The sequence below is a fragment of the Cryptosporidium ubiquitum genome (genome assembly GCF_001865345.1).
Source record: "Cryptosporidium ubiquitum isolate 39726 chromosome Unknown contig_1, whole genome shotgun sequence".
Classification (NCBI taxonomy): Eukaryota; Apicomplexa; class Conoidasida; order Eucoccidiorida; family Cryptosporidiidae; genus Cryptosporidium; species Cryptosporidium ubiquitum.
Genome location: NW_021639816.1, coordinates 584,492 through 608,373, shown reverse-complemented (window position 1 = coordinate 608,373; position 23,882 = coordinate 584,492). Strand labels below are relative to the sequence as shown.

General features: G+C 29.6%; 7 protein-coding genes across 7 annotated transcripts; 4 read left to right on the top strand and 3 right to left on the bottom strand.

The window, feature by feature from the left end:
* Positions 1 to 128: 128 nt before the first annotated feature.
* cubi_02934 (uncharacterized protein) lies at positions 129 to 4,583 on the top strand (the record flags this gene model as incomplete). Its single annotated transcript, XM_029019945.1, has 1 exon — positions 129 to 4,583. One exon carries the CDS (start codon positions 129 to 131, stop codon positions 4,581 to 4,583), a length of 4,455 nt encoding a protein of 1,484 aa, XP_028875352.1.
* Positions 4,584 to 4,785: 202 nt separating this feature from the next.
* cubi_02933 (uncharacterized protein) lies at positions 4,786 to 7,809 on the top strand (the record flags this gene model as incomplete). Its single annotated transcript, XM_029019944.1, has 2 exons — positions 4,786 to 6,390; positions 6,457 to 7,809. The coding sequence occupies 2 exons, from the start codon at positions 4,786 to 4,788 to the stop codon at positions 7,807 to 7,809; spliced, it is 2,958 nt and encodes a 985-aa protein (XP_028875351.1).
* Positions 7,810 to 7,821: 12 nt separating this feature from the next.
* On the bottom strand, positions 7,822 to 11,388 carry cubi_02932 (RNA methylase; the record flags this gene model as incomplete). The annotated part of the gene is made up of 1 exon (XM_029019943.1): positions 7,822 to 11,388. One exon carries the CDS (start codon positions 11,386 to 11,388, stop codon positions 7,822 to 7,824), a length of 3,567 nt encoding a protein of 1,188 aa, XP_028875350.1.
* A 301-nt stretch (positions 11,389 to 11,689) lies between these two features.
* Positions 11,690 to 14,500, top strand: cubi_02931 (uncharacterized protein; the record flags this gene model as incomplete). Its single annotated transcript, XM_029019942.1, has 2 exons — positions 11,690 to 13,852; positions 13,913 to 14,500. 2 exons carry the CDS (start codon positions 11,690 to 11,692, stop codon positions 14,498 to 14,500), a joined length of 2,751 nt encoding a protein of 916 aa, XP_028875349.1.
* A 471-nt stretch (positions 14,501 to 14,971) lies between these two features.
* Positions 14,972 to 15,334, bottom strand: cubi_02930 (60s ribosomal protein L35a; the record flags this gene model as incomplete). Its single annotated transcript, XM_029019941.1, has 1 exon — positions 14,972 to 15,334. One exon carries the CDS (start codon positions 15,332 to 15,334, stop codon positions 14,972 to 14,974), a length of 363 nt encoding a protein of 120 aa, XP_028875348.1.
* A 296-nt stretch (positions 15,335 to 15,630) lies between these two features.
* Positions 15,631 to 22,833, top strand: cubi_02929 (uncharacterized protein; the record flags this gene model as incomplete). Its single annotated transcript, XM_029019940.1, has 1 exon — positions 15,631 to 22,833. The coding sequence occupies one exon, from the start codon at positions 15,631 to 15,633 to the stop codon at positions 22,831 to 22,833; it is 7,203 nt and encodes a 2,400-aa protein (XP_028875347.1).
* Positions 22,834 to 23,101: 268 nt separating this feature from the next.
* cubi_02928 (uncharacterized protein) lies at positions 23,102 to 23,734 on the bottom strand (the record flags this gene model as incomplete). The annotated part of the gene is made up of 1 exon (XM_029019939.1): positions 23,102 to 23,734. The coding sequence occupies one exon, from the start codon at positions 23,732 to 23,734 to the stop codon at positions 23,102 to 23,104; it is 633 nt and encodes a 210-aa protein (XP_028875346.1).
* Between the last annotated feature and the right edge of the window lie 148 nt (positions 23,735 to 23,882).

Sequence of the window (23,882 nt, the reverse complement as noted above, 5' to 3'; positions counted from 1 at the left end):
ATTAACAAATGAGGCGGTAACTACGGATTTTTTTAACTAGTACCCCCCACAAAAAATAGCGATAAGAAAAAAAAATAGAAATAGATAACTAATTCCCGATATCCTTTCCATTTAATTAACGATTCTAAATGGAAATAATAACACATGATGATACTGAATCTATTAAATTCATTCATGGGCCTAGATTCAGATTTTGTAATAACAAACCTGCAAGAATACTAATTTGTAATCCCCTCAAGTACTTGATTGTCGAAAAAAACTCACAAATAACAATTTTTGACTTGAATGTTATATTGTCTAATTCAGATGGTTTAACTTATTTTGAGAGCAAACTTGATGAAATTAAGCATGCTCAGTTGGGAAATTACGATTTTGGCCATGAATCTGCTATAACTCATATAGTTCTTGACTTTTCATCCACTATTTTGACGGTTGTTATTGATACGAAAATTTTACTCTTTAATTTATTAGATCTTGATCAAAAAAGCGAATGGATTAGTATTAACCATGATGGAATTCAATCAATAACTTGGACTCAAAACCACGATTTAATAACGATAGAATCCGATGGATCATGCTCTTTTTACTACTTTATTCCTTCTGAGAAGGACTTTTACAGAACAAAGCTTATTTTGGATGGTAGCTCTGATAATTTTACATTAGTAGAGGCCTGTAAAAGTAACTTTTGCGGAATTCAATTTATTTTAATATCAGAAAGCGAAAAAAACATTATTCTCATAACAAATGAATTATATAATATGATTATTTCTTCCCAATCAAAATTTTTTAATATTCCAAAATCATTTATTAGACCATTTTCTACTTTAATTGGACCTATAACCGATGTATTTCAGGGTGGAAATTCCAAAATGAATCTGATTAACCAGTTACATATTACATCAGCAAAATTTATAGACGGAGAAGATCTATATTTGTCAATCTCACTTATTGGAGGACTAGAATACATGGATGGGTATGTTTTGTTTTTCAAAATCGATAGTGATCTGAAAGTAGAGTTAAGTTCATATTCTATTAATGACTTATGTTTCGATAATGTAGATTCGAATGATATGGATCAGATTAAAAAAATACGTTGCGTTTCTTTTTGGGTTAAAGAATGGGGAATTTTATTTATAGGCTCTGCTGTGTTTTCGCAAATGATTGTTTTTACACCCAACCATTCATATATTAACAAAGAAAATTTGAATGATTACAAATCACATAATTGGGTAAGGCTTGCAATGTGTGAAGGATACGATATTAATTGTACTGATTTTGATATTGGTATTTTTGATTCTTGTCTTTGTACTTGCAACAAAAGATCAATCAGAGACCCCAAGTTAACAATCGATGCTCCACAAATTTCTCAGCCACCAATTATTTTTATTGCTGAGACAAATGGCGATATCATTACCCATTATATTGGTGGAGATCCGAAGCTGATCAAACCAATTAAATCAGAAGAATTAGATTCCTTAATTACAAATTATACTTCATGCAATAGTTTGAGTCGTCAGGATCTTGAGTCAAAAAATCAGGTCCCAACAAATAACTACATGTTTCATTTGGTTGAGTCTCCTTTAACAAAATTTTCTATCTCTTCGAAAAAAGATAATTCTAATAGTTCATTAAAGGCAATTGAACAAATACTCAGGATTCAAAAATATAAGCCAATTAATCAAGGAATTAGTATGATTAATAAATCAGAAGAAAAGCTGTTTGATTCCATTATGAAAATCGAGTCTCAAGTATTACAATTAGAAAAAAAATTTATCAATATTAACGAAAAGGTTTTGAACGTTTTAAATTCACCACTGATCGCTAAAAGATTAATAAATTTCTGTGAGTTCGTAGATAAGATTAAAATCATTGCTAATGAAAATTCCAATTTTTATAAATTAATATCAAAATTCAATGAAATATCAAATATAGAAATTCAGCTTAGAAGACTTCATTTATACCTTATGAAAAAGATCTCCGAAGACGTATATAAAAATACCAAAATTGAGATACTTAAAGAAAAATTAAGAAAGAACGAGCTAACTTCAAGTCAAATATCGATTTTATTTCAATATAATATTGAATTATTTGGACTTTTAATTGATAATGGTGTTGACAAAAACCAAGTAATAATGAATTCACTAATCTCGATTGAAACACTTTCTCTTAAATTGGCTTCTAGAATTTCCCAAGTCTCGATATTTTGTGAAAGACTAAATTATAGAAAGAGTATGGAATTTGAATTCACTTCACTTCCACCGCCAGAATACAATTATAATACTTTGCATTCTAATGAACAAAGTTATGCTACTCCCAATAAGATTCCTTTTGATTCTCATAGAAATAGCAATTCACAAAAAATCCCATCTTCTTCTGTAAGGATATCAAAAAAAAATAACTTTGATTCCCAACCTGATTCAAAGGGAAAACATCGTATATATTCATCAAAAAAAAACATTAATCTTTCTGATATTATTAATAATATTTCAAATTCAGTAATCAAAGACGATTTATATAAACCATCATTTAGTTCAGAGAATGAATCTAATATTCTTAAGGTCCAAAGGTTAAAAATTAATAACTATGTGAGTCAGAATAATACTCCAGGTAGGTACATTCAAATTAGATCTAAATATTTGGGTTACTCTTGTGATGAGGTGCTTTCAGACAAACTAGGTGTGAACAATAGACCCAAATTACAAAATAATACTTTCTTTGAATTGTCATGGATTCCTGGGCTAATAGAAGAAAAAAACGCTTCGCTTAAGTTAATGGAGCATTCCAGTCATTCATTTGAAACCAAAAATAAGTACTATGTTAAGCAAGGAATGCCCAATTTAATACTCACAAACTGTATTGAAAGACTAGAAAGAATCGTTGACCATTGTGAGATTGCTAATGGTTCAATTTCATTCATTGAAAGAGAGGAATTACTGCCCAAATTTATCAAAAAAATAGGCAAGGATTCAGTAAAGACAACAGAAATTTCAAGCAAAAGTTTGCTAACTGGTAACCGAATTATTACTTCTCAGTTATTGCTATCAAGGAATTCATCTTTGCAAAAAAATATGATATATAGACAAAAGTTATTATTAATATTATCGGGATTTGTTGGAAAATTGTCAAATAGTAAATCAACAGCTTTTCCACAAAATACAAACTGTTCATTTAACGATTTAAAGTCAAGAGTTTATAATAAATTTGATCAAAAAGATTTAAACTTTGAAAACTCTCAACAGGAATGCATTTCAGCTATCTCTTTCGCATTTCCACTAGAAAAAAATCAGAATCCGGTAACATTAGATTATAAAACTGTACTTTTAGAGCAGCAAGGTTGTATAGATACAAATGATCTGCTGAGTGGTTCCCCGAATATTCCTGGGAAAACTAACTTAAAAAATTCAAATATTGGCTTTGTTACAGAACTCGGAGACAAAACCGTTTTAAAACATCCAAATTATATGTCGGAAGCAACTCCTAGTGATAAAATCGATTTTTGTAACTATATTGAAACAAAATTTGATAAAGATTCTGCCAAAACAAATTCAAACATGGCTTACAAAAAAATTACTCAAGATGATGAAAGCTTTGAACCTGATTTAAACAATACAAGTTTTTGTACTAACAACCCAAACTTGCTAAATAATAGTTTAAATAAAACAACTTGTGAATTAGTCTCAAATAATGGAAATTCCATTAATTTAGAATTTAATAAACAAAAAAATGAAATACTACAAAAGGATATTAAATCTTCCTTTTTTTCATTGAGTTTGATCAACAATGAAACTCCAAACTCAAAGAGGGCTTCAGAAGGAATATTTGCATTCTCAACTGAAATGAATATTTCATTAAACCTTAATAGTCCCGATTCTAAAAGAGATCATGTAAAAAATCAGATTTCTGATGAATTAAATATTTTTTCTTTCAGTTCTGATAGTAATCCATTGAAACCTATTAATATTTGTTCGCCACCGAAACAGAGCTCGGATGCCAACCATTTGTCAAGTGCTATAGTGAAAAATGGTTTGCACGAACTAGATGAATTGGATGTTTCTAAGGTAAATGCTTCTACTATCAGCACAAATATCGGTTCCACTATTGAGAATGGAAACTCAACCCTTAAATTTCAAGGTAATAATGATCTCGAACAAAAAGATGAAGAAAGCTCAAAACCTTCCATTAATCTAGGTGGTGTGTTTGGCTTTCCTAATTCGCTATCAAATATGAATAATGCTCCTAAAGTCTCCGGTTTTGGGTCATCACAATTTTTAATTAATGGCCCATTTAGTTCGAATAATGGTGGCAATAGTTTATGCGGCAATCCTAAAAATGACAGTACTATTGAAGAAGCACAATCTTTTGAGTTTTCCGCAAAAAACTTAAATAATTCAATTCCTTTTAAAGCATATCCATCTTCTGACAATTCAACTGGAGGTTTTGTTGCATTTTCTTCTGAATTTCATGGCTTTTCCCCGATAAATGCGCAAAACTCAACGATTAATTCGTTTCCGAATAATTTAAACAATAATATATTTAATTTTGCTCCACCTCAAAAACCAAGACAAGTAAACAAACTTGATTGATTTTTAGTTAGTTTTACTAATATGTTTGCTAATGTTTGTTTTAAGTCGTTAATAAACTGAATTAATTTGTATTGCATTTGCATGCAACTCCCCACATGTCTATTAGACTTTATGATATTTTTCAAAATAACAGTTTTGATTACTGTATCTGCAAATAGTAAAATAATTTTACAATATATATGTTGATCGGAAATAGTACAAAATGAGAAAATTTGCAATAAATGCAAATAGACGGAAGGTTTTCAAAGGTATATTTATAGAGACGATCACTATTTTAGGTTGGACCGTTGGTTCAGCTTTACATTCAATTTTTACAAAAAAGTCATTTAATAAATTATCAAATGACGAACCAATCAGCTCAAGGATAATTTTTGGGTCGTTTTTAACTATTATACAATTGTTATTGGCAGCAGTTACCGGAATTTTCATTTGTGGAATAATTCATTTTATTCATAGAAGAAGTGAAAAAAAACAAGATTCTGCAGAACTAGTAGACAATGTAATGGCTATTGATGGAAATGACCCAAATATCGAAGGTAGTATTACAGAAAGCACATGCGAAAATAGATTTGAACAAACCGACTTTACACAAGTTTCTAAATCTAGCAGCTATGTAATTGACGATAGCATTGAAGTTAACAAAGAAAAAACGGAACTTAACATGAATCTCAATATGGATGAAAACGTAAACATTAATTATTTAATCTTAAATAAGGAATATCATCTAAATACATTTAACAGAAAAATGGATTTTTCTGCAACATCATTTGAAATCGAATCGAATGATGAAAAAGAACCCAAAAAAAATAAATTAACCTCTAAAAGTTTAAATAAGCAACAAAACACACAAAATAAACAAATTCAAAAAGAAAGGTGGTGGGGGAGTAACAAAATGCTGTTTTCAGCAGCGTTATATGCAATTGCAAATATTTGCGCGAATACAGCACTAGGAGGAGGAAAAGTAATGCTAGTTCAAATAATAAAATGTAGCGAATTAATATTAACCGCAATATTGGCATTCTTTGTCCTGAAACGGAAGCTAACAATTAGAGAAGTGGTCGCATTTTCAATTAGTACAACTGGTATTATACTTGTCGTTACTTCAACTTTGAGTAATGGGAACTCAGGATCAAAAGTAATAATATATAGTGTTATACTTGCAGGTGTTGGGGCTTTCACAATATCTCTTAGAAATGTTATTGTTTCCTCAGCAAATAAAAATGAGAAAGCAGTCGATACTTTTACTATTCTATCATTTTGGGGAATGGTCACCTCTTTGACAATATTCTCCATAATGAGCATTGCATTTGGAGGATTCAACATCAATGTTCCTGTGATGCCATTACTTATTAGTGGATGCTTTCACGCTACCTATAATTTTTCTTCCTTGGCATTTTTAAAATTGGTTGGAAGTCCCATTGTACACGCCTATTTTAATTTGGCAAAAAGAGCAATTATCGTACTAACTGCGGAACTAATTAACTGTACAACTCCTCCTTTTGTACAAATATTAGGTAGTATTTTTGCAATTTTAGGTATTCACTTTTCAAAAAAAAGAAAATTACTATTTAAAAGAAAGAAGAAAGTGGCAGATTATGTAGATGAAATTCATAATAAAAACATTAATTGTAATGCAAAAGTAGAAAAAGTTATAGAAGAACAGCCTAATGTTGTAACAGAGCTCAAAAATAAAGATAAATATCCATATGCTGCATCAATTGCACTTTCTAGTCTATTCATTATTATTGGATGGATTACATCCTATACTTGTTCATGTGTATTGCCAAAAAAAAACTTAACGCCCATGGTAGGTTGATATAATGAATTCTTCTTTAATGCTTCTGTATTTATTTTTGGAATAATCTATCGATAGGACGAAATAAAATACATGAACTCAAGTTTTATTGGCTTAGAAAAGAACAATCAAATATCGAAAAATGAAATAAAAAAAGTGTTTGAAATTGATAATTGGTTTAATCATTATCCAGAATTACTAATAAACTTATCAGAAAAAAAACCCAAACTACTGTCTGAATCTATGAAAAAATATAAAAATATTTCGGAAAATTTTTTTGTACAGAGTGAAATAGTGACTTCAATATTAAGACACACTATCAAGAATGTAAAAAATGGAATGGTGTTTGGTCTTGCAGACCACGAAAATAAAGGTGATGCTGGAATCAACTGGAGCCAATATTTGATATTTAAGCGTTTTGATATTAAAATAATATACTATTGCACTTCAAACAATTCTCACAAATATTGTGATTTTAATAAAGCATTAAAGATTGCAAATAGCCTTCCTCATAAACCGACGATATTTCTAACTGGTGGAGGAAATTTAGGAGATGTATGGCCAAAGTATGAAAACGAAAGAAAAAAAATTCTTGAAGAATTTCGTGAATTCAATACAATCATTTTCCCACAGTCAATATCATTGAAAAATAGGGACACCATAGTAGACTTCGAGTATTTGAAATTGCATAAGAATTTGACAATTTTTGTTAGAGACATTTACTCATATGATTATTTACATAATATTTTATTTACAAATGAAAACGTAACAAATACAAAGTTGTTTTTGACACCTGACATAGTTACGTCTTTAATAACCACAAAAGAAGAAGAGGCAAAAGTTCAAAATTATTTGATTAGTGAAGCCTATGATATACTTTGGATCAGTAGGAATGATAGAGAGATAAATAAAAGACAACGCAATAATAATTATAACAACTTAAATATAAAAATCGATGATTGGATCAATTTTTTGCCTACTATTTATTCAAAAGGCATTTCATATGGAGAGAAAAGTATTTTAAAAAGAAAAGGAATATGTTCATCATCCCAGTCTGTCACACAAATCACTTCAGATTCCACCAATGAAAGTCAAGAGCCCAATTTTGATGTGTTTTCTATTGGGATTTCACTGCAGAGGTTTTGCGCTGGGCTTAAGTTTATTCTACAAGGAAGAGTGATTATTACTAATAGACTACATGGGCATATATTTTCTTCACTTCTTAACAAAAATCAAATATTACTAGACACAAAGTATAAAAAAATATTAAACTACTATAAAACATGGAGCTATTCGATAGACGAAAATTATATTAAGTTTGCAAAGTCAGATAAAGATGCATTTGAGTCGGCTGAAAAAATGTCAGGAAAATTAAGAAGTGACAATTGCACCGAATTATTCCTAAAATATTGCAGTAAGTTATATTTATAAGCATAATTTGAGTTATTTATGATCAAATGGGTCATTTGGTTCAATTTCTGGTGTAATGCAGAAGACATCTATTTCTTCATTTAAACCAGCTCGGTCTTCAAAAGGATCAATATTTCTGTTGCTTTTAAATTCCTCAAGTTGAACATTAATTTGTTCTGTAAAATTGGAAAACGAGTCATCATTTTGAAGAATTTTCACATCGAATTGGTCCAGATTTTTTTCATCAATATTATGAGAAGTTTCCTGTATTTCTTTATGTTTGGGTATAACATCACTTTTAATCGTTTCTCCATTAAAACTTAAGAAATTCTCACCGGAGCTTAAACTATTTCCCCCGATTAATATATATCTCAAGATTTCACGTTGGATTCTAACTCTATTGGGGAAATCTTCCCAATTCGAAGAGTATTCCGAATCTTTGTGGTTCTTTCCACCATCTAAAACGGATGGCTCAAGATTATCTGAAGATTCTTGTTGTTCAATCACTGCTTCTAAAAGCTCAATATCACACAAAATTGCTTCATTATTAAATTCCTTCAACCAATGAAGAAAGTTATCTGAAGCAAATAAAGTTGGAGGGACACATTGGACCATCGAAGAATTTTCTCTATTATTTATTGAGTAAACATCCCATAGAAATTGGAAAAAGTGTCTAGAAAGTGTATTTGAATTATCGTTAAATCCAGAACAAATTAGATAAAAATTTGAATAGCAAGGCGAAGAAGAGGAATAAGGTTTGCTTAATGCAATTTTATCAAAGACAGAACTTAACACAATTATTATTCCAGCTGTAAATCTAGTTAAGGCTGTCTTAAGTGAAATAATAATATTACCACCAAATTTTATAAGATTCAAAGCAATCATGATATTTGTCACAAGATTAAAACTTTCCTCAACTTCAAATTGCCCTAAAGAAAATGTAGGGACTAAATGCCAGTAAGAATCAATGTAAATCAAATCATATTCATTTTTCTTAATATTATAATCCTCAGTAATTGCATTTATTATTTGTTTGTATTGATTACAGTATTTAAATTCCTTGCTTATATCGATAAAGGTTAAATCATTGCACCTATTAAATTTAGTTTTGTTCGTATCTTTGTATAATTCATCAGTTTCTTCATCTGAGATAATGATTATTGTGCCATGTTTGTGAGATTTTGAATCTATATTTAATAAAAATGTTAATGGAAATTTACTATGGTCTTCAAGAACTTCATGATATGCCACTCCATTATAAATTTCTACATAATTTTTTATTTTTCCTAAATATTCACTTATTGTACATTGATCATTACACTCTGATCGTTTTAACTCTCTAATAGTTTCAAATAAACCCAAAATATGAATGTTTGCAGGAATTTGGCAATAAAGAGGTAAATCATCAATTATATTGGAATTTAATATGCTATCTTGTTGATAGTTCATTTCAAATTTATTTCCATGAATGCTTGAATAAATAACACTGTTATTTTCTTTTTGGTCTAAAAGTTCAGATGTATCAAATGGAATTGTTGTCCATCTTAGTATGTTGTTATAGAATTCATTATGAACACAAGCGTCAATACCAAAAGTTATTTTTTTGATTGGAGAATTAATAGCAGTTATAGTCTCACAAAATCTTTGAATCAAATCTTCGTCGCAATAAGGAGACATTTGGAGGGAAACACACGTGAAATCTTGAACTTTTTTAAAAAAGTTTTCAGATTCAAACATATATGTTTGTGATTTAAGTCTATCAATAAGCCTTTGGTAAGCAATATCTTCTTTTGACCAAACAAACCATTTTGGAGAAATTTTTTTAGGGAGCCTTTCCTTTGGGAGTATTTGTGTAAAATTTAATTCAATATCCACCTTCTTAAGAGGAATTCTTGATAAACCGTCATTTAATCCATTACTGTTACTTTCTGAATCAATATTTTCATTTTGATTAACGATCTCATCAATGAAAAATAACAACTTTTTGTTAAATGAATTGATATTTCTAGAAGAAACCAGCTTGAAGAAAGACATACTTGGGAAATAAAATTTGTTTCTAGTTTCTTGAAGTTTCATGTATTGCTGAAATGCATATTTTCTATCAATAAATATTCCTTGAACACGGTTCCTATCACCTCCCCTTCTACTCAAACTTGTGGAATTTAAGTACTCTTTTCTATGTTGTAAATTTGGAAGGATATATTGTGATGTTGGAATACTACTTATACCCAAGTTTTGTATATATTCAAGTGCAAAAATTCGCTTCTCCCTTTTACTTATTGCACATTCAAATAAATAACGTTCCTTGAAAAGTTCGCCTTTGTTTTGCTCACTAACATTGTTTGACTCATCAAGATTATTACATGTTGAATTTAACGATTCAAAATTCAAAAATTTCATTTTTTTATAACTTGGATCATTGACAATAGAAGATTTGAATTTTAAGAGGTTATGGGCAATATGATCTATTTGCCACCTTGAAAATAGTGTTGCTGCAGTGATGCATTGCTCAATAAATTCTTCTGGAAGCCAATCTCTTGGAAATAGAGAAATTTCATCAAATTTATCCCTATTTCCTTGAAAATGAGATATCAAAGCCTTTAACAGAACGGATCTGATACCCTGAAAATCCATTGCCACAATATATATCTCTCCACTACCACCTTTACTCATAACCGGTTTAACAATGTGGACATTTTGAAAACAATAGCATAAAAGTGCGATAATAGATATAGTTGTATGATGGAGGATATTAAAGCATTTAATAATAAAAGAACCGTGCTTTCTAAGAATTCCCAATGCGCAAACAGTCTCACAATATTGAATGGAAGATGTTAATTTTTCCTGATCGTTTGGGTTATATTGAATATCTAGAGAACCATCTGCAGTAACCAAATCTGCCAACCAACAGCTTTTGGTATTCTTGGATGTCCTTTGCCATATGTAGTCAATATTACATAACTTAGTAATATCGCCACTATCATCCGCCCCCATATTCCATGCTCTATAAGTATCTCTATATATTATATCATCAGTCAAAATAGAATTAGGATTGTTACCTTCAAAATAGGGATTTAATGAATTTGCCTTCCATTCCCAGTGTAATTTTGAGGAGCCTAATCTCTGGCGTTTGTTTATTACATTAGAGTGTATATAATGGTTCAAAGCAGAAATGAACCCGCCAGGGCATTCACATAAGTGCATACTATGATATTCAGCTTCATTCATGTACTCGTGCCACCTAAAGTAGTGAAGTATTTCATATAACTTACACCATCCTGTAGTTGCTAATTCAATAGGCACATCTCTAAGTTTATAAATTACGTCCTGAGCAATGTTAGTTGTTCTTGTGAAAGACTGCCATACATTAATATCAATAAGGTCAAGCTCATTCCTCACTGAATCCAACTGAGACTTTAAAGAATCAAGCTCTTTAATAGTGTAACCTCCATACTTTCCTAAGCCTTCTTTTATTGCATTACAATTACATTCGTAACTTTTATTTGTACAATTGGAACAGGGAGCTTCAGAAAATGGAATTCTTGGTTTAATTGTCTCACTTGAAGGAAAAGAATAAATTCTGAACTCAGGTTTTACCATTGTTTCATATCTGTCTGTAGATATATTGTACAAATATTACAATATTATGATTTTTCATACGAATATTGTACATTAATTATTCTGTAACTGAATAAAAGACAATTCCCGCCTTTCTGATACTGTAAAAATTTAATTTTTAACAGTCAAACTGTTTGTTTGTGTGATTTAGAATCGAAAAATTAGTCATACTATAGATCTGAATATTCATTCATGCATTTAGACTAAATTAATCAAATAATTAGAGAATTTTAACATCATAAAATCTAAAAATTGCCTGAATTTAACCAATGAATTATTGAATATGGAGGATGAAATTAATGATATTGTATTTTTAGAAAAAAAACTTGGAATCATTAAAAGAAAAAAAGATTTTGAACTTCATGAAGAAAAAAAACGTAAAGCATTATACAAGAAGATAGAAAAAGAAGAAGGTGTTGGAGACGATTTTATGACTTTAATAGATGGAATATTATCAGATATCTACACAAAGAAAAAGAAAAAGAAAAAAATAGAAAATGAATCAAAACATGTTAAAAAAAGTTTAAATAATAACATCTCTATTCAATCTCAAAAATTTGATTCCTCTTCTCAATCAAACTATCAATCAATATTAAATTGGAAAAATGAATTTGGGCAAAGAGTTCAAGGACTTTTTAATAGGTTGAGTGAAGGAAATATGACTTTAATCTTGGGAAAGTTAATTGAGCTAATCAAATCAACAGTAAGATTAGCTTACAATAACCATAATTTCGGAAATGACTCCATATTTCAATTAAGAAATGAATCAATTCAAATAGCATTAGGCTATTTTAACAATGATTATTACGTTGTTCATCGGCTAATTGCAATTACCGACATTATTGAGAGTGAATTAATTATGTTATTTGTAAAAAATTGCATAAGTCAGCCTCATAATACAGCTTCATTAAATACGGTATATTCTGCATTAATTTCTTCAGTTGGAATTATATTAGAAGGTTGTTTTAACCGAAAATTAATGATTGTCTTAAATAAGATATACAATGAAACTTTGAGTAATATATTACAGAACTTGGGATCAAACATAGAAAAATATAATAATAAGATCATTTTGAGACACATTACAATCTCATTAATAGCGATTTATAGGTGTGGCTTTGTCTCTTCATCAGTAATTGAAAATTTCATCAAGGCTGGAATAGATAGATATAAATGTTCAAAATCAAATATTATTTACTGGGAGTGTTTTTTTGATAATGTGTTAACTATCATTAGAGGATCTGCATTTTATATTAGAGAAGAAAGTAATTTTGTATACGAGAATATGATCGAAAGTGTTGGGTCGGTAATTTCAAAAGCCTATAATTTTGAATCCCAATTAGAAAATAAGATAGAACAGAACCATTCAGAATTTGTTGGAAATCCACTAAGGCTTAGATTTGTTATTGAGGAGCTTAACGAATGGAAAAACAGTTTGAAAAACCAAACATTAAGTCAAAAATTAAGAAGAAGAGAAGGAATAATTGAGAGACAATTAAATACCGTGCATAATTGGTCATTAAACTGTGTTCTATTGAAACACTTGCAGGTGATACACAAGAGCAAAAAAAAAAACCAGAATTCAGTTATACTAGAGTTAGTGACATATCCTAAAACTTTAATTGATTACATATGGCAAGAAACAAACAAAAATTTATTTTTAGGCTATATAAACAAAATTCCTCCAGAAGAGGATGCAATTAATAAATTGATCATTTTTTATAATTTGGGCATCAAAAAACTCAGCCCGAAATGTGTTGTAAATAAAGAGTATGAAACCGTAAATAGTAATATTACCAATAATCAGCTGCTTGGCCTAGCTTCAAAAATGAGATTTACCTCGGATATACAAAAAAGTATTTTTATTGCATTAATCGGTGCAAGTGACGAGTTTGATGCAATAAATAGATTAACTTCATTAAAACTTACACAGTCGAGGACCTATTTAAGCTCGGTTATTAATGTAATTGTTATTTCTTCGTTTTCTGAGCATATTTATAACCCATTTTATTACAAAGTACTGAAAGGATTGACCGAACTTCCTGCAGTAATTTCAAAAAAAATAAATGGCGAAATTGTAAACTGTTTTTCTCAAAAACTTGGAATTTTACATACTTTTAATATAAGAAAAATTATGGTTTTTGCTCAGTTAGTGAAGGACTGTATTTTTGATAACATTTTTGACTTGAGGATTATTAGATTTATCAAGATTAACGACATTCATGCATTGGCAGGATCAATTGGTTTATTTTTAAAAGAGCTAATGATACAAATATTGTTGGAAAAAAAAAATATCGAGAAAAGCAGATTTATTTTTGAACTATTTTCTGTTGTTTCAAAAATGCCAGATCTTAGAGAAGTCATTTTGTTTGTCTTACAGGTATTAGTAATTCCCGCAATTGAAAAAAACTTACTTGAATCTAATAATAATTATGGGATCTCAAAAGTAGAGGTAATAAGGATTTCCAAGTTATTAGGAGAAAATAAAATTGCATAAAATAACAAGATATTGATGTCTCATGAAAACTCAAGTTTATATCCAAAACAATTCTCAATTTTCACGAATGACGGAGTAAAATTAAGTTGTAGAAGTTTTGGTAATATTCCATCAAAAGTCCCAGTAATTGGAATAAAAAATATAGTTTTTGTGTTGGTCCATCCATATGGGATAATGGGTGGTAGTAGTTCTAATATGCTTGGCTTAGCCTTAAGTTTAGCAGATAAAGGGTATGGAAGCATTATTTTTGATCATAGAGGGATTGGTAAATCAACAGGATACAAATCAATTTTCGGGAATAGTGAAGTTTTTGATGTAATTTCTATATGTAATGATATTAAAGGCAAAAATAACAGTATTAGAGTTATTTTAATTGGATCTTCCGCAGGTGCTCCAATTGCTGGCTCGGCGGTTGATGAATGCGAAAATGTTGTTGGTTATATTGGAATAGGTTATGTATTTGGATTTTGGCCATCTTTGTTATTTAAGCAGCATTTCAACAACATTCTTAGATCTAAAAAACACAAATTGTTTATAATGGGAGATTCTGATGGATTTACTTCCATCGATGTTTTAAAAAACAAAATGCATGAGTAAGTACTATTCTCAAAAAAAAAACTTTCACTAACCGCTTTTCTAGATGCTGCGACCCTAAACAAGTTGAAATAATACCCAAAGTAGGGCATTTTGACTTAGAATCGCCCTACTATGATGATACAATATGCGAGATAATCGATAAATTCGTCAAATTGTCGTTCGAGTGATTTAGAAACATCAACAGAGATATTCAAAAACCAGGTATAATAGTATCCGAGTTGTCAGAATTAAGAGTTCCTAAATATCTATATTACCATATATTGTAGTTAATGACTTATTGACAAGGATTATCGTAATTTACAGCGAATATCACTGGAACCAGTTTTTTATGTCATTTCCTAAAGCACATTAAAGTGCATTAGTCTAAGAGATTCTTGGATTATCTCAAATGTGTTTTTAACTCAAACAGGAGCGGTTTCTTAGAGTTCACTCGTTAACCGACTGATCCCATAAATAGTTCGTCAATTCAAATTAGATATTGCTTGGAAAAAGGAAAACTCTCACTCTACCACCAAAGCTACTTGGTGGCAATGCTTTTCTGAACTTAGCACATACCGCACCATTGTTTCCATAACTTCTTCTAATCAAACCTTGTATTACTCTAAACTTTGTGCCATTTTTTATCGTCTTAGCCTTGTAAATATATGCGCACCTCTTTCCCAAATAGAATTTTGCTTCTTCTTTGGTCTTGACACCTTCTATATTTAGTAGAGAGATGTCCGGAGTTTGATTGACCTTCGATCTTTTGTATCCTGTAACAATTGCCTTGGAGTATAGTCTTATAGGCTCAGTAGTCTTGTTATTAAAGTTCTTCTTCTTGATTTGAGATTTCATACTGGAGAAAAAAACAAGAATGACTAAATCTTTTTTCAAAAAAGTTTGTGATTTAGTTTTGTTTGTAATGCTGTGCCTGGCCTTTTGTAGTAATGTTTATGGTAATAAAAAGTATTGTTTAATATTAATATTATTTAAAGCGTGTCTCTTTCATTGTCTCAATGCCGGTATTATTGCCATAGGCGCGTGCGGTATTTGTTGATCTTTTGTTTTAATAAATGCATATCGTTATTAAACCTTAGGGAATGCTCAATACTTTGTATAACCATTAATGGAATCATTAATTTTATTATAATATGCTCCTTCATAAAGAAGAATATATTATATTATTTGTGATTATCTTTCTCTACTTTAACTCATTTCTATGTGTGAGCTCTAATTCCAGAAATAAAATAGATCCTGCGTTAGCACTTTTACCTTGGACACTGAATAATAAATCCAATATTGAGATCAGAGTGAACCACGGTTGTTATAACTGGAAATTTGAAGAAGATGAATTTTTAACAGTTAATAGTTTGGTTGTAAGAACTGATGACTTTGGGAACAATTGTACTGATGTTGTGAATGTAAACCCAAGATGGCCCTATATGCACTTAAAGGGGATTTTTACTATGATCGCATACGACATTTATACAGGGGAGAATTTACGCAGTGAGATTCACATTGCAAAGGTTGAGAGTATAAAAATCAGCACCAGTTCAAAAAGAATTAGGTTAGGTTCACTTGAAAACTTATATGCAGTTGGATTCGACAATGAATTTAATACTTTTACATCATTAAATGGACTAAAAATTGTCTGGGAGCTGGAAAATGATAACATTAAATCGGAAAAGAATGATGGGAGCCAAATATTAGTTATTGGATCCAAAGTTGGATCTGTAAATGTATATGTCAAAATTGTTGAAGATGATTATACATTAATCAGTTCCTCTGTTACTATTTATGTTGAGGATCCATTCAAAATTATCCCGCATGTAAGAAGAGCTCCTTTTGGTTCGTTATATCCAATTCATTTGGTGAAAGAAGGGTCAGTGAACAATTTAGGTTTTTTCAAAAAAGAATTTCACTACTGTGAAATTGACCAGAATAGTGAGGCAGAAGCTCAAGTATTTGAAGGTAGTAAGTTAATAATTGGTAATTACAACAACCAAGATACTGATGCCGAATTTATAATTTCGACAACTTGCAAAGATAGAAGAGTTGATGGAAGTTCCTTTACAAATATTGTCTACTCGTCATTTCCCAAAGGGATTTTATTTGCAGTTCAAGATGAATTGAACTTAGCAGCTCACCAAGACGAATTTAATTTTAATAACTTTGCCCAACTGTATTTTATAGAAGGTGAACAGTTGGTTGAAAGGTCCGGGTTTTTTGATATAATACTGCAAAATAATGAATTGACTATTGTTGAGAAAAAAACCATTTTTCTTCAATTAAAATTGTTTAATCACAAAAGAGAATTTTTGGACGTTCCGATAAACTCAAACTTTGATTTTTCTTGCAGAAATGGTTGTAATTCAGTAAGTATTATCCCATTCCAGAGTGAGGATTATGAAAATAAAAGCAATAATGGTTTTTTTAAAATTGTTGGGAATTCAGTAGGATTCAGTGAATTAGTGATTAGGTTGAACTCAATAGGCGATATGAATTATTCAGAATTAAATAGGAATTCCAAATTATCAGAAATTACTTCATCTTTAAAAATTAATATTGTTAAAGATATTAGTACACTTTTTTTAAACTTGCCAGTTATCTTATACCCTGGAGAACAAGAGATCAATATTAGAGAAAACATTACTGGTGGAAAGGGACCATTTTTCTTTTGCTCATCTAATTCATCAATAGCAATGGTTGATTTCCATACAGGTTTATTAAAGACAAACTATATTACGGGAATGGTTAGTGTTATTGTCTACGATACTGGAACGAGCCATTATAATTTCAAAGAAAATAATTTAGATTGTGAATCCCTTAAATATGTCTATGGCTATAATATTCCAGTTTTGGTTGCATACATTAATGGTTTCAATTTAGAGCTACTCTCTTCTAACAGCAGTTTTTATAACAATACCATTTATACATCTATATCCCAACGTTCGTTGAGCATTGAAATAAAAGCCGAGCCTTTAAGGGACCTCAATGCGTTATTAGATAATCAATATGAATCATCATTTTATAGTCATTCGTTTAATAACTTGGATACTCTTGATATATTGAAGTTGTTTAATCCATGCAGAATAGTAGAGGCAGGGAATCTACTTGAATTTCAATCAAATTTCAAAAGTAAAAGTGATTTGAGTATTAATGATTGCTTGTTGATTATAGATGATTTGAAAATTGCACCTTATAGCCAACTAGCATCTAATTATGATTCAAATACCATTCAGATGGATATAAACGAACAAAAAATAAATATTGAACTAAAAAAACATGGAAGTATCGTTTTTGAGAGCTTTATTGAATTTGGCGTCGAGATTTTTTATAACTCAAAAATAATTAAACGGAAAATACTTAATACTGGACTTTCTATTTACATTTTTCAAGAGATCTCATTTATTCCTATTATTAACGAAATTGTGCTGAGTTATTTTGAATCATCAGAAACTCCTTCGAATAACTTCTTTATTGAGAAATCTAGTAAAATTACCTTTAGCTTACAAGGCGGATTGATTGATTATCAAGAAAAAACCAACTTTTTAATTGAATATAGCAAGTTCAAACTATTTTTACTGATCAATGACGAGGAGAGAGAAATTGTGGGTACACAAAAAGAAATAAATAACCACCATTCAATTCAAATTTCTCAGTTGGACGAAATAAATAAGTTCTTGTTGGAATGCAATGGAGAACCAGCAGTTGGCTTTATTAAATTTTCAATGATGATTTTTGATGAATATCAATCGGAAGTTTACAGAATGAAATCCTTGTTAAAAGTTTTTTGTAAATCAATTGACCATATTAATATGTTTTGGGTTAACCGATCACCAATAATAGGAAAATATACATGTAATACAAGAAATGATAACTGTATGGTATTTCATTTTAATTCTAAGAAAAAACATAGATTTATATCTTTAGCATATGATAAAAATAATAACTTGATCCTATCTTTTAACCGATTTAAAAGCAAATGGGAAATTCAGAACATTAGCGAATTTTCAATAGATTTCGTTGGCGAAAACGAACAAATTGATAAAAATATCATAGATTTATTTATTAATTTGGGAACTGAATACAATATGAAGGATGTAAATATAAAATTTGAAGTATTTATCTCTAATCAATTTGATGAAAATAATCAAAATGATGATTTAACTGGACTCAGCATTATTACTAAAGGAATTTTTACAAGACCACCTGTTTTAATTTCCCCATATATGTTAAATAGACAATTAAAGTTAGAGGATTACCATCAATTTGAAAATGAAAGTGATGGAATTAACTTCATTGGATCTTGGAATTTGCTTGAAGGTATGCATCAGTTTGGAATTATACATGGAACAAATAATTTTAACGTATTCACCGACGAAAAATATGTCATCGAATATAGTTTCTGTAAAGATAAAATGCAAAGTGAAGATTCATTTTTAATTGAAAACAAGTTTTCCGATAATTCTCATGATATAGCACATATTTTCCCTTTTTGCTTAGATTCAAAAAACTTTTCAAGTGATATTAAAACCAAAAAAATAAATATCTATATTGAAGATAAGTTAATTATTCCAAAATACTTAATAAAAAAGGAGTTGGTATTTAATAATTTAAATAGATTGCATTTAGTTTGGTTGGACAGAATCAACTTGGGTGAGATTAATAAAGAAAGTAGCTCATCACCATGGGTAACATATTTTACTTATGATAATGCTTCTGACCATAAAAATGGGCATTTAAATAGCTTAAAAATTCCCAGACAATACATTTCTTTCTCAAAGATTGATGAATATATTAATTATTTTGAGTCAAACCAACGTATCGATAATCATTTGCCATGCGTAAAATGGAATTGCCTAGTTGATGATAAATCAAGGTCAATATTGGTTGTAATTATGTATGATGCTGAAGGGGTGGCTCTGGAACCTTGGCAAAATAGTGAATTCAAAATTGAAATTGAATATAGAATAAAAAACTCATTTTATGATCCTAATTTAGAATTTGAAGAACAGATAAAAAATGGAGTTAGCGATTTTTCTATTGAAATAAGGAATTTAAGTTCTACAACGTTTCAAATTATGGAAATAAAACAAAAAAATATTGATATAGAATTCTTTGCAAAAATAATAGATTTGAATTCTGATATATTAATGCATTCAAACTCTTTAAGTTTAAAAGTATATGAATCTATTGAATTAGAGCCAAACGCAGACACATTTTCATTGCTTCCATATGGAACTCCACTACACATTATTTTTAAAGGAGGGCCAGGAGAATTTCAGAATACAAAACTAGAATGGAATATTCAACTTGAAAAAAATGCCAAAGATAAAGTTCATAAAGAAATTTTATTGATTAGAGACAAAAAAAAATTGATTATAGAACCACTTGGAACAATAGGAAAAGAAAGGGTATCAATAAAATGTTTTTTAACCAATGAAAATGAAGATACCAAAACTTTCAAAACATTATTATTTTCGAAATTAATTGATATTTACGTTGACGTACCTAATGAAATAGATGTATTTTCACCTGAAAAGGAGTATTTATATTTGGGTTATCCAAAGGTATATAGATTAAGAACTTGGAAAACTGATGAAACTCGAACTTTACAGTTTCATCATTCCCAATATTTTCCTTCAGGATTAACAAATTGCAGAACTACCTGGTCCATTAGCCAAAATTTAAATGAGGGTGGTTACAATTCAGTAAATTCTGAAAGTAAGAAATGTGATTTTCACTCTAATTTAGTTTGTATATCAAGATTTACTGGCAGAAGACAAATAGATCGTTTTAAAATAAATAATTTTCTTGGAGATTTTACTTATAGCAATATTTCTATGTATGACTATACGGTTTTGCTTTACCCTAAAAATATCGGGATATCTTATTTAAAAGTAAGGTTAAATTGCAATTTTGGCTATAAAGAGAAGATAGAATTAGAGTATACACAAAAACTTAATATTTTAAAAGCTATTAATTCAGTTGAAAACGGAATTTGGGTAATTAAAGATTCATTTTATTATTTTAATATTCCAAAAGAAGTTTTTGTTAAAACTAATAGTACATTAGATATTGAATATTTAAATAATTCACAACTGGTTTACTTAAATACTTGGAAATCAAATGAAACTATCGTTTTTTTTAATGAAGAAAAGAGATTTGAACCAGCAGATGGTAGTATTATTACGGTCTCTCCTATTATTATATCTGACTCGAAGGTAGTTCTCATAGAATTCGACAAATACGATGATTATTCAGTTATGCTTTCACTTTTTTTCTTTAATTCGATGGGGGTCAGATTATTTCCAAGCCCAAATTATTGTTACGGTCTTAGTTTACACTTGATTCCAGTTAAAAACGGCAATCACAATTTTTTTGTTAAAGCAGGGAGTAATATTTTAATTTACTTAAACGGCTTATTTGGTAATAGAGTTTTTGAAGAAAGTAGTTTGAATGAAAATTGCCAGTTTATATTGAAACAAAATCCAGAGAATAAACCATTAATGCTAATTGAAGAGATTAATTCATGGAGATTAATGGACTCTGAAAGTGATTTGTATAAAAATTCCAGTGATTCATGCTTCATAATTCAAATTTATTCAAATAGAAACAGAATAATCGGGTCTCAGCCGTTTTGCCTCAAACTAAATGCTCCAAATCATGGAAAGTATAATGAACATAGCAATTATATTAATACATTAAATATAGGTAGCATAAATAATTCGATATTTAAAACAAAATTATATGAATTTGAAGTGTTTGCCGGTTCAATACTTCATCTTAATCCTATCAAATGGAAAGCATTAAATTCAACTCCCGATAAACTAAACTTTTGTGTAATAGTGGACAACTTACGAAAAGATTTAGACATGCCTTTTAAAGAAGAATTATCTAAAATTTTGAATATTCCATTAAAACTTATTAATATTACTTATGATCAAAACATTCAATCTAAGTTATTTGATCACTTGAATATATCCTCTTCTAATAAACAGCTAGTATGTATATCTATTAATCAAAAAATTGATCCTTTTGAATTATGGGTAATTTTGATGAAGTATTCGTCCATTATCTCTAAATTCTACGGAATATTTTGGGTTGGCATGAATGAAAAGAATGGGATTAACAGTTCACGAGATTATAATTCTGAATATCATGCTGATATTTTGTTTTGGGAATTATTGACAAATTGTGATTCTGCAAAAATAATTGGAAATGAATTACTAGCTATTCCCTTATACAATTCAATTAAATATATCAGACTGCGCTTGAAAAATCTTATTGAAATACATTTAAAGGTAATCCCAATTAATGCCAAATTTCCCGACGAAGACTTCATCATTGTAAATAAAAAATATGATAAGTTACATATAAATACTCAGTTTTCATTTTCTATATATTTTGATGGTAATGAAATTGTTAATAAGTTTTTCAATAATATTTACTACTCTTCTCCAATAATTGATGTAACTTGTGAAGTTTACGACCCTATCTTAAAGAAAATCTATAGCTCAACTCCTTATTGGTCTCTAACTGTTCTTAATAATCCACTTTTACTGCCTTCATGTAATATGGATCCTCGTTATAGCGATTTATCGAGAGAAATAAGAAACTCTATTATGAGCAATTATTACACACGAAATTTCATTTACATATTGCCAAAAGTTACAAAAACAACTTTTAATATTACAATAGAATCTCAATCTTCAGGGAAATTAAAAAGATCAGTTCCAATTCATTTCTACCCAATTCTGATAAAATCACAAAGCTCCTCACTTTTTTTGAAAGAATCAACATTTATTCGTGGTTTGGTAGACGACTTTCATCAAATTAAAATAGTGTTCCCTTTTAATTCTAAAAATGATTATAAGTTCCCAATACAAATTTGGTTTTGGTTTGGATATAGGGATGCAAAACTCATTACCTATACTATTAGAGACCAATTATCAAATGAATACATTTTAAATTTTACTCCAAGTGATCTACAAGGTGAAATCAAGATCTCACGAAACAGAGGAATAAATGAGCCATCTAGTTTTGATTCAAATATCATTTTACCTCTGGATATTTTATTTGAATTTATATCTAATGAACAAAAGCATCAAATTAATATAATTTTCGAAAATAAAAATAGTGATAATACAAAGAAAACGGAAGAGAAAGTAATATCGAGATATTTTGATTTTTCAAAGTCAATTAAAGTAATAAGATACTTATATATGATATTTACACCTCTTGTTATTCTATCAATTTCCATCTTTTACTTTATGTTAAGTAAGAAACAGGTAATTGCTAAGGAAACCAACTCATCTCCATTTAGAAAGTTGAACACCCAAAAGTGGTGAATTACTCTCGGTGATTGGTAGAACCAATACATAGTGGCCATATTAGTCGAGAAAAAGAACACTTGTGGACAGGAAACTGCAGAACAAACAGAAACAATAAATTAGATTTATATGCTACTTAAATCTAAAACGAATGCATGAGAGACCTAACAAGCAACAGTTAAACAAAGTTTGTGGTCACGTGAACACCTCAGCCGAAAGATGGTAAAAATAGGAATCCTCAAGAGATATTCAGAGGACATGGATTGTATGTGTGCATCATTAGTTGTCACGAAAACAGTGAACTTACCATTTTGTACTGAATAGATGAAATAGATAACCTAGCTATTGAAAGTAGGAGTATAAATAATAAGTCCCATACTTCATTAAGAAAAAATAAAAGTATAATGATAAGTATTGAAGGAAACAGAGCTTTATATATAAACATAAAAAATGGGCATCTTTCAATCACCGCTAGTAATGGAGAAAGTGACACTAATAAACATACGATATGAAAAGCTGATTTGTTAATTTTAATACCAATAATATCGTTCACATACACTTGATTCTCCATAATAATCTTCAATATATACATTAGCAATAAAGATGTGCATATTACATATATAATTCCCCAACGATAAACATCTGCACGAATGTTGTTAAAGTCCTTACATTCAGTGGAAACAATTAAGGAAGGACGCTCAAAAATGCCTTCGCCTTCAGCATCAAGATTTAACTGTTGATAAAGATTAAAACTATGGGGATGGAATCCAAGAGTGATGCTCATGTCAGGGTAGCAAAGCTGAACTGGAGTACTCTTGTCAGTGTAGCGGTTCTCAAGCGAAAGAGCATTTCTGTAGAATAATAAAGGTAATTCCCCGTCCAACAGATCACAATAAATTCTGTGTTTGACCTGATTCATATTAAAAACGGTTGTTTTTTAGATTCCAATTGTCACATATTGTTTTGAAATAGAGATGAGACCCAATACTGCATCATCTTATATAATTGCCAAAGCTTACAGTTTAACTCGTAAATCAAATCTTTGGGAAATCTAAGTCTTCGTCTTT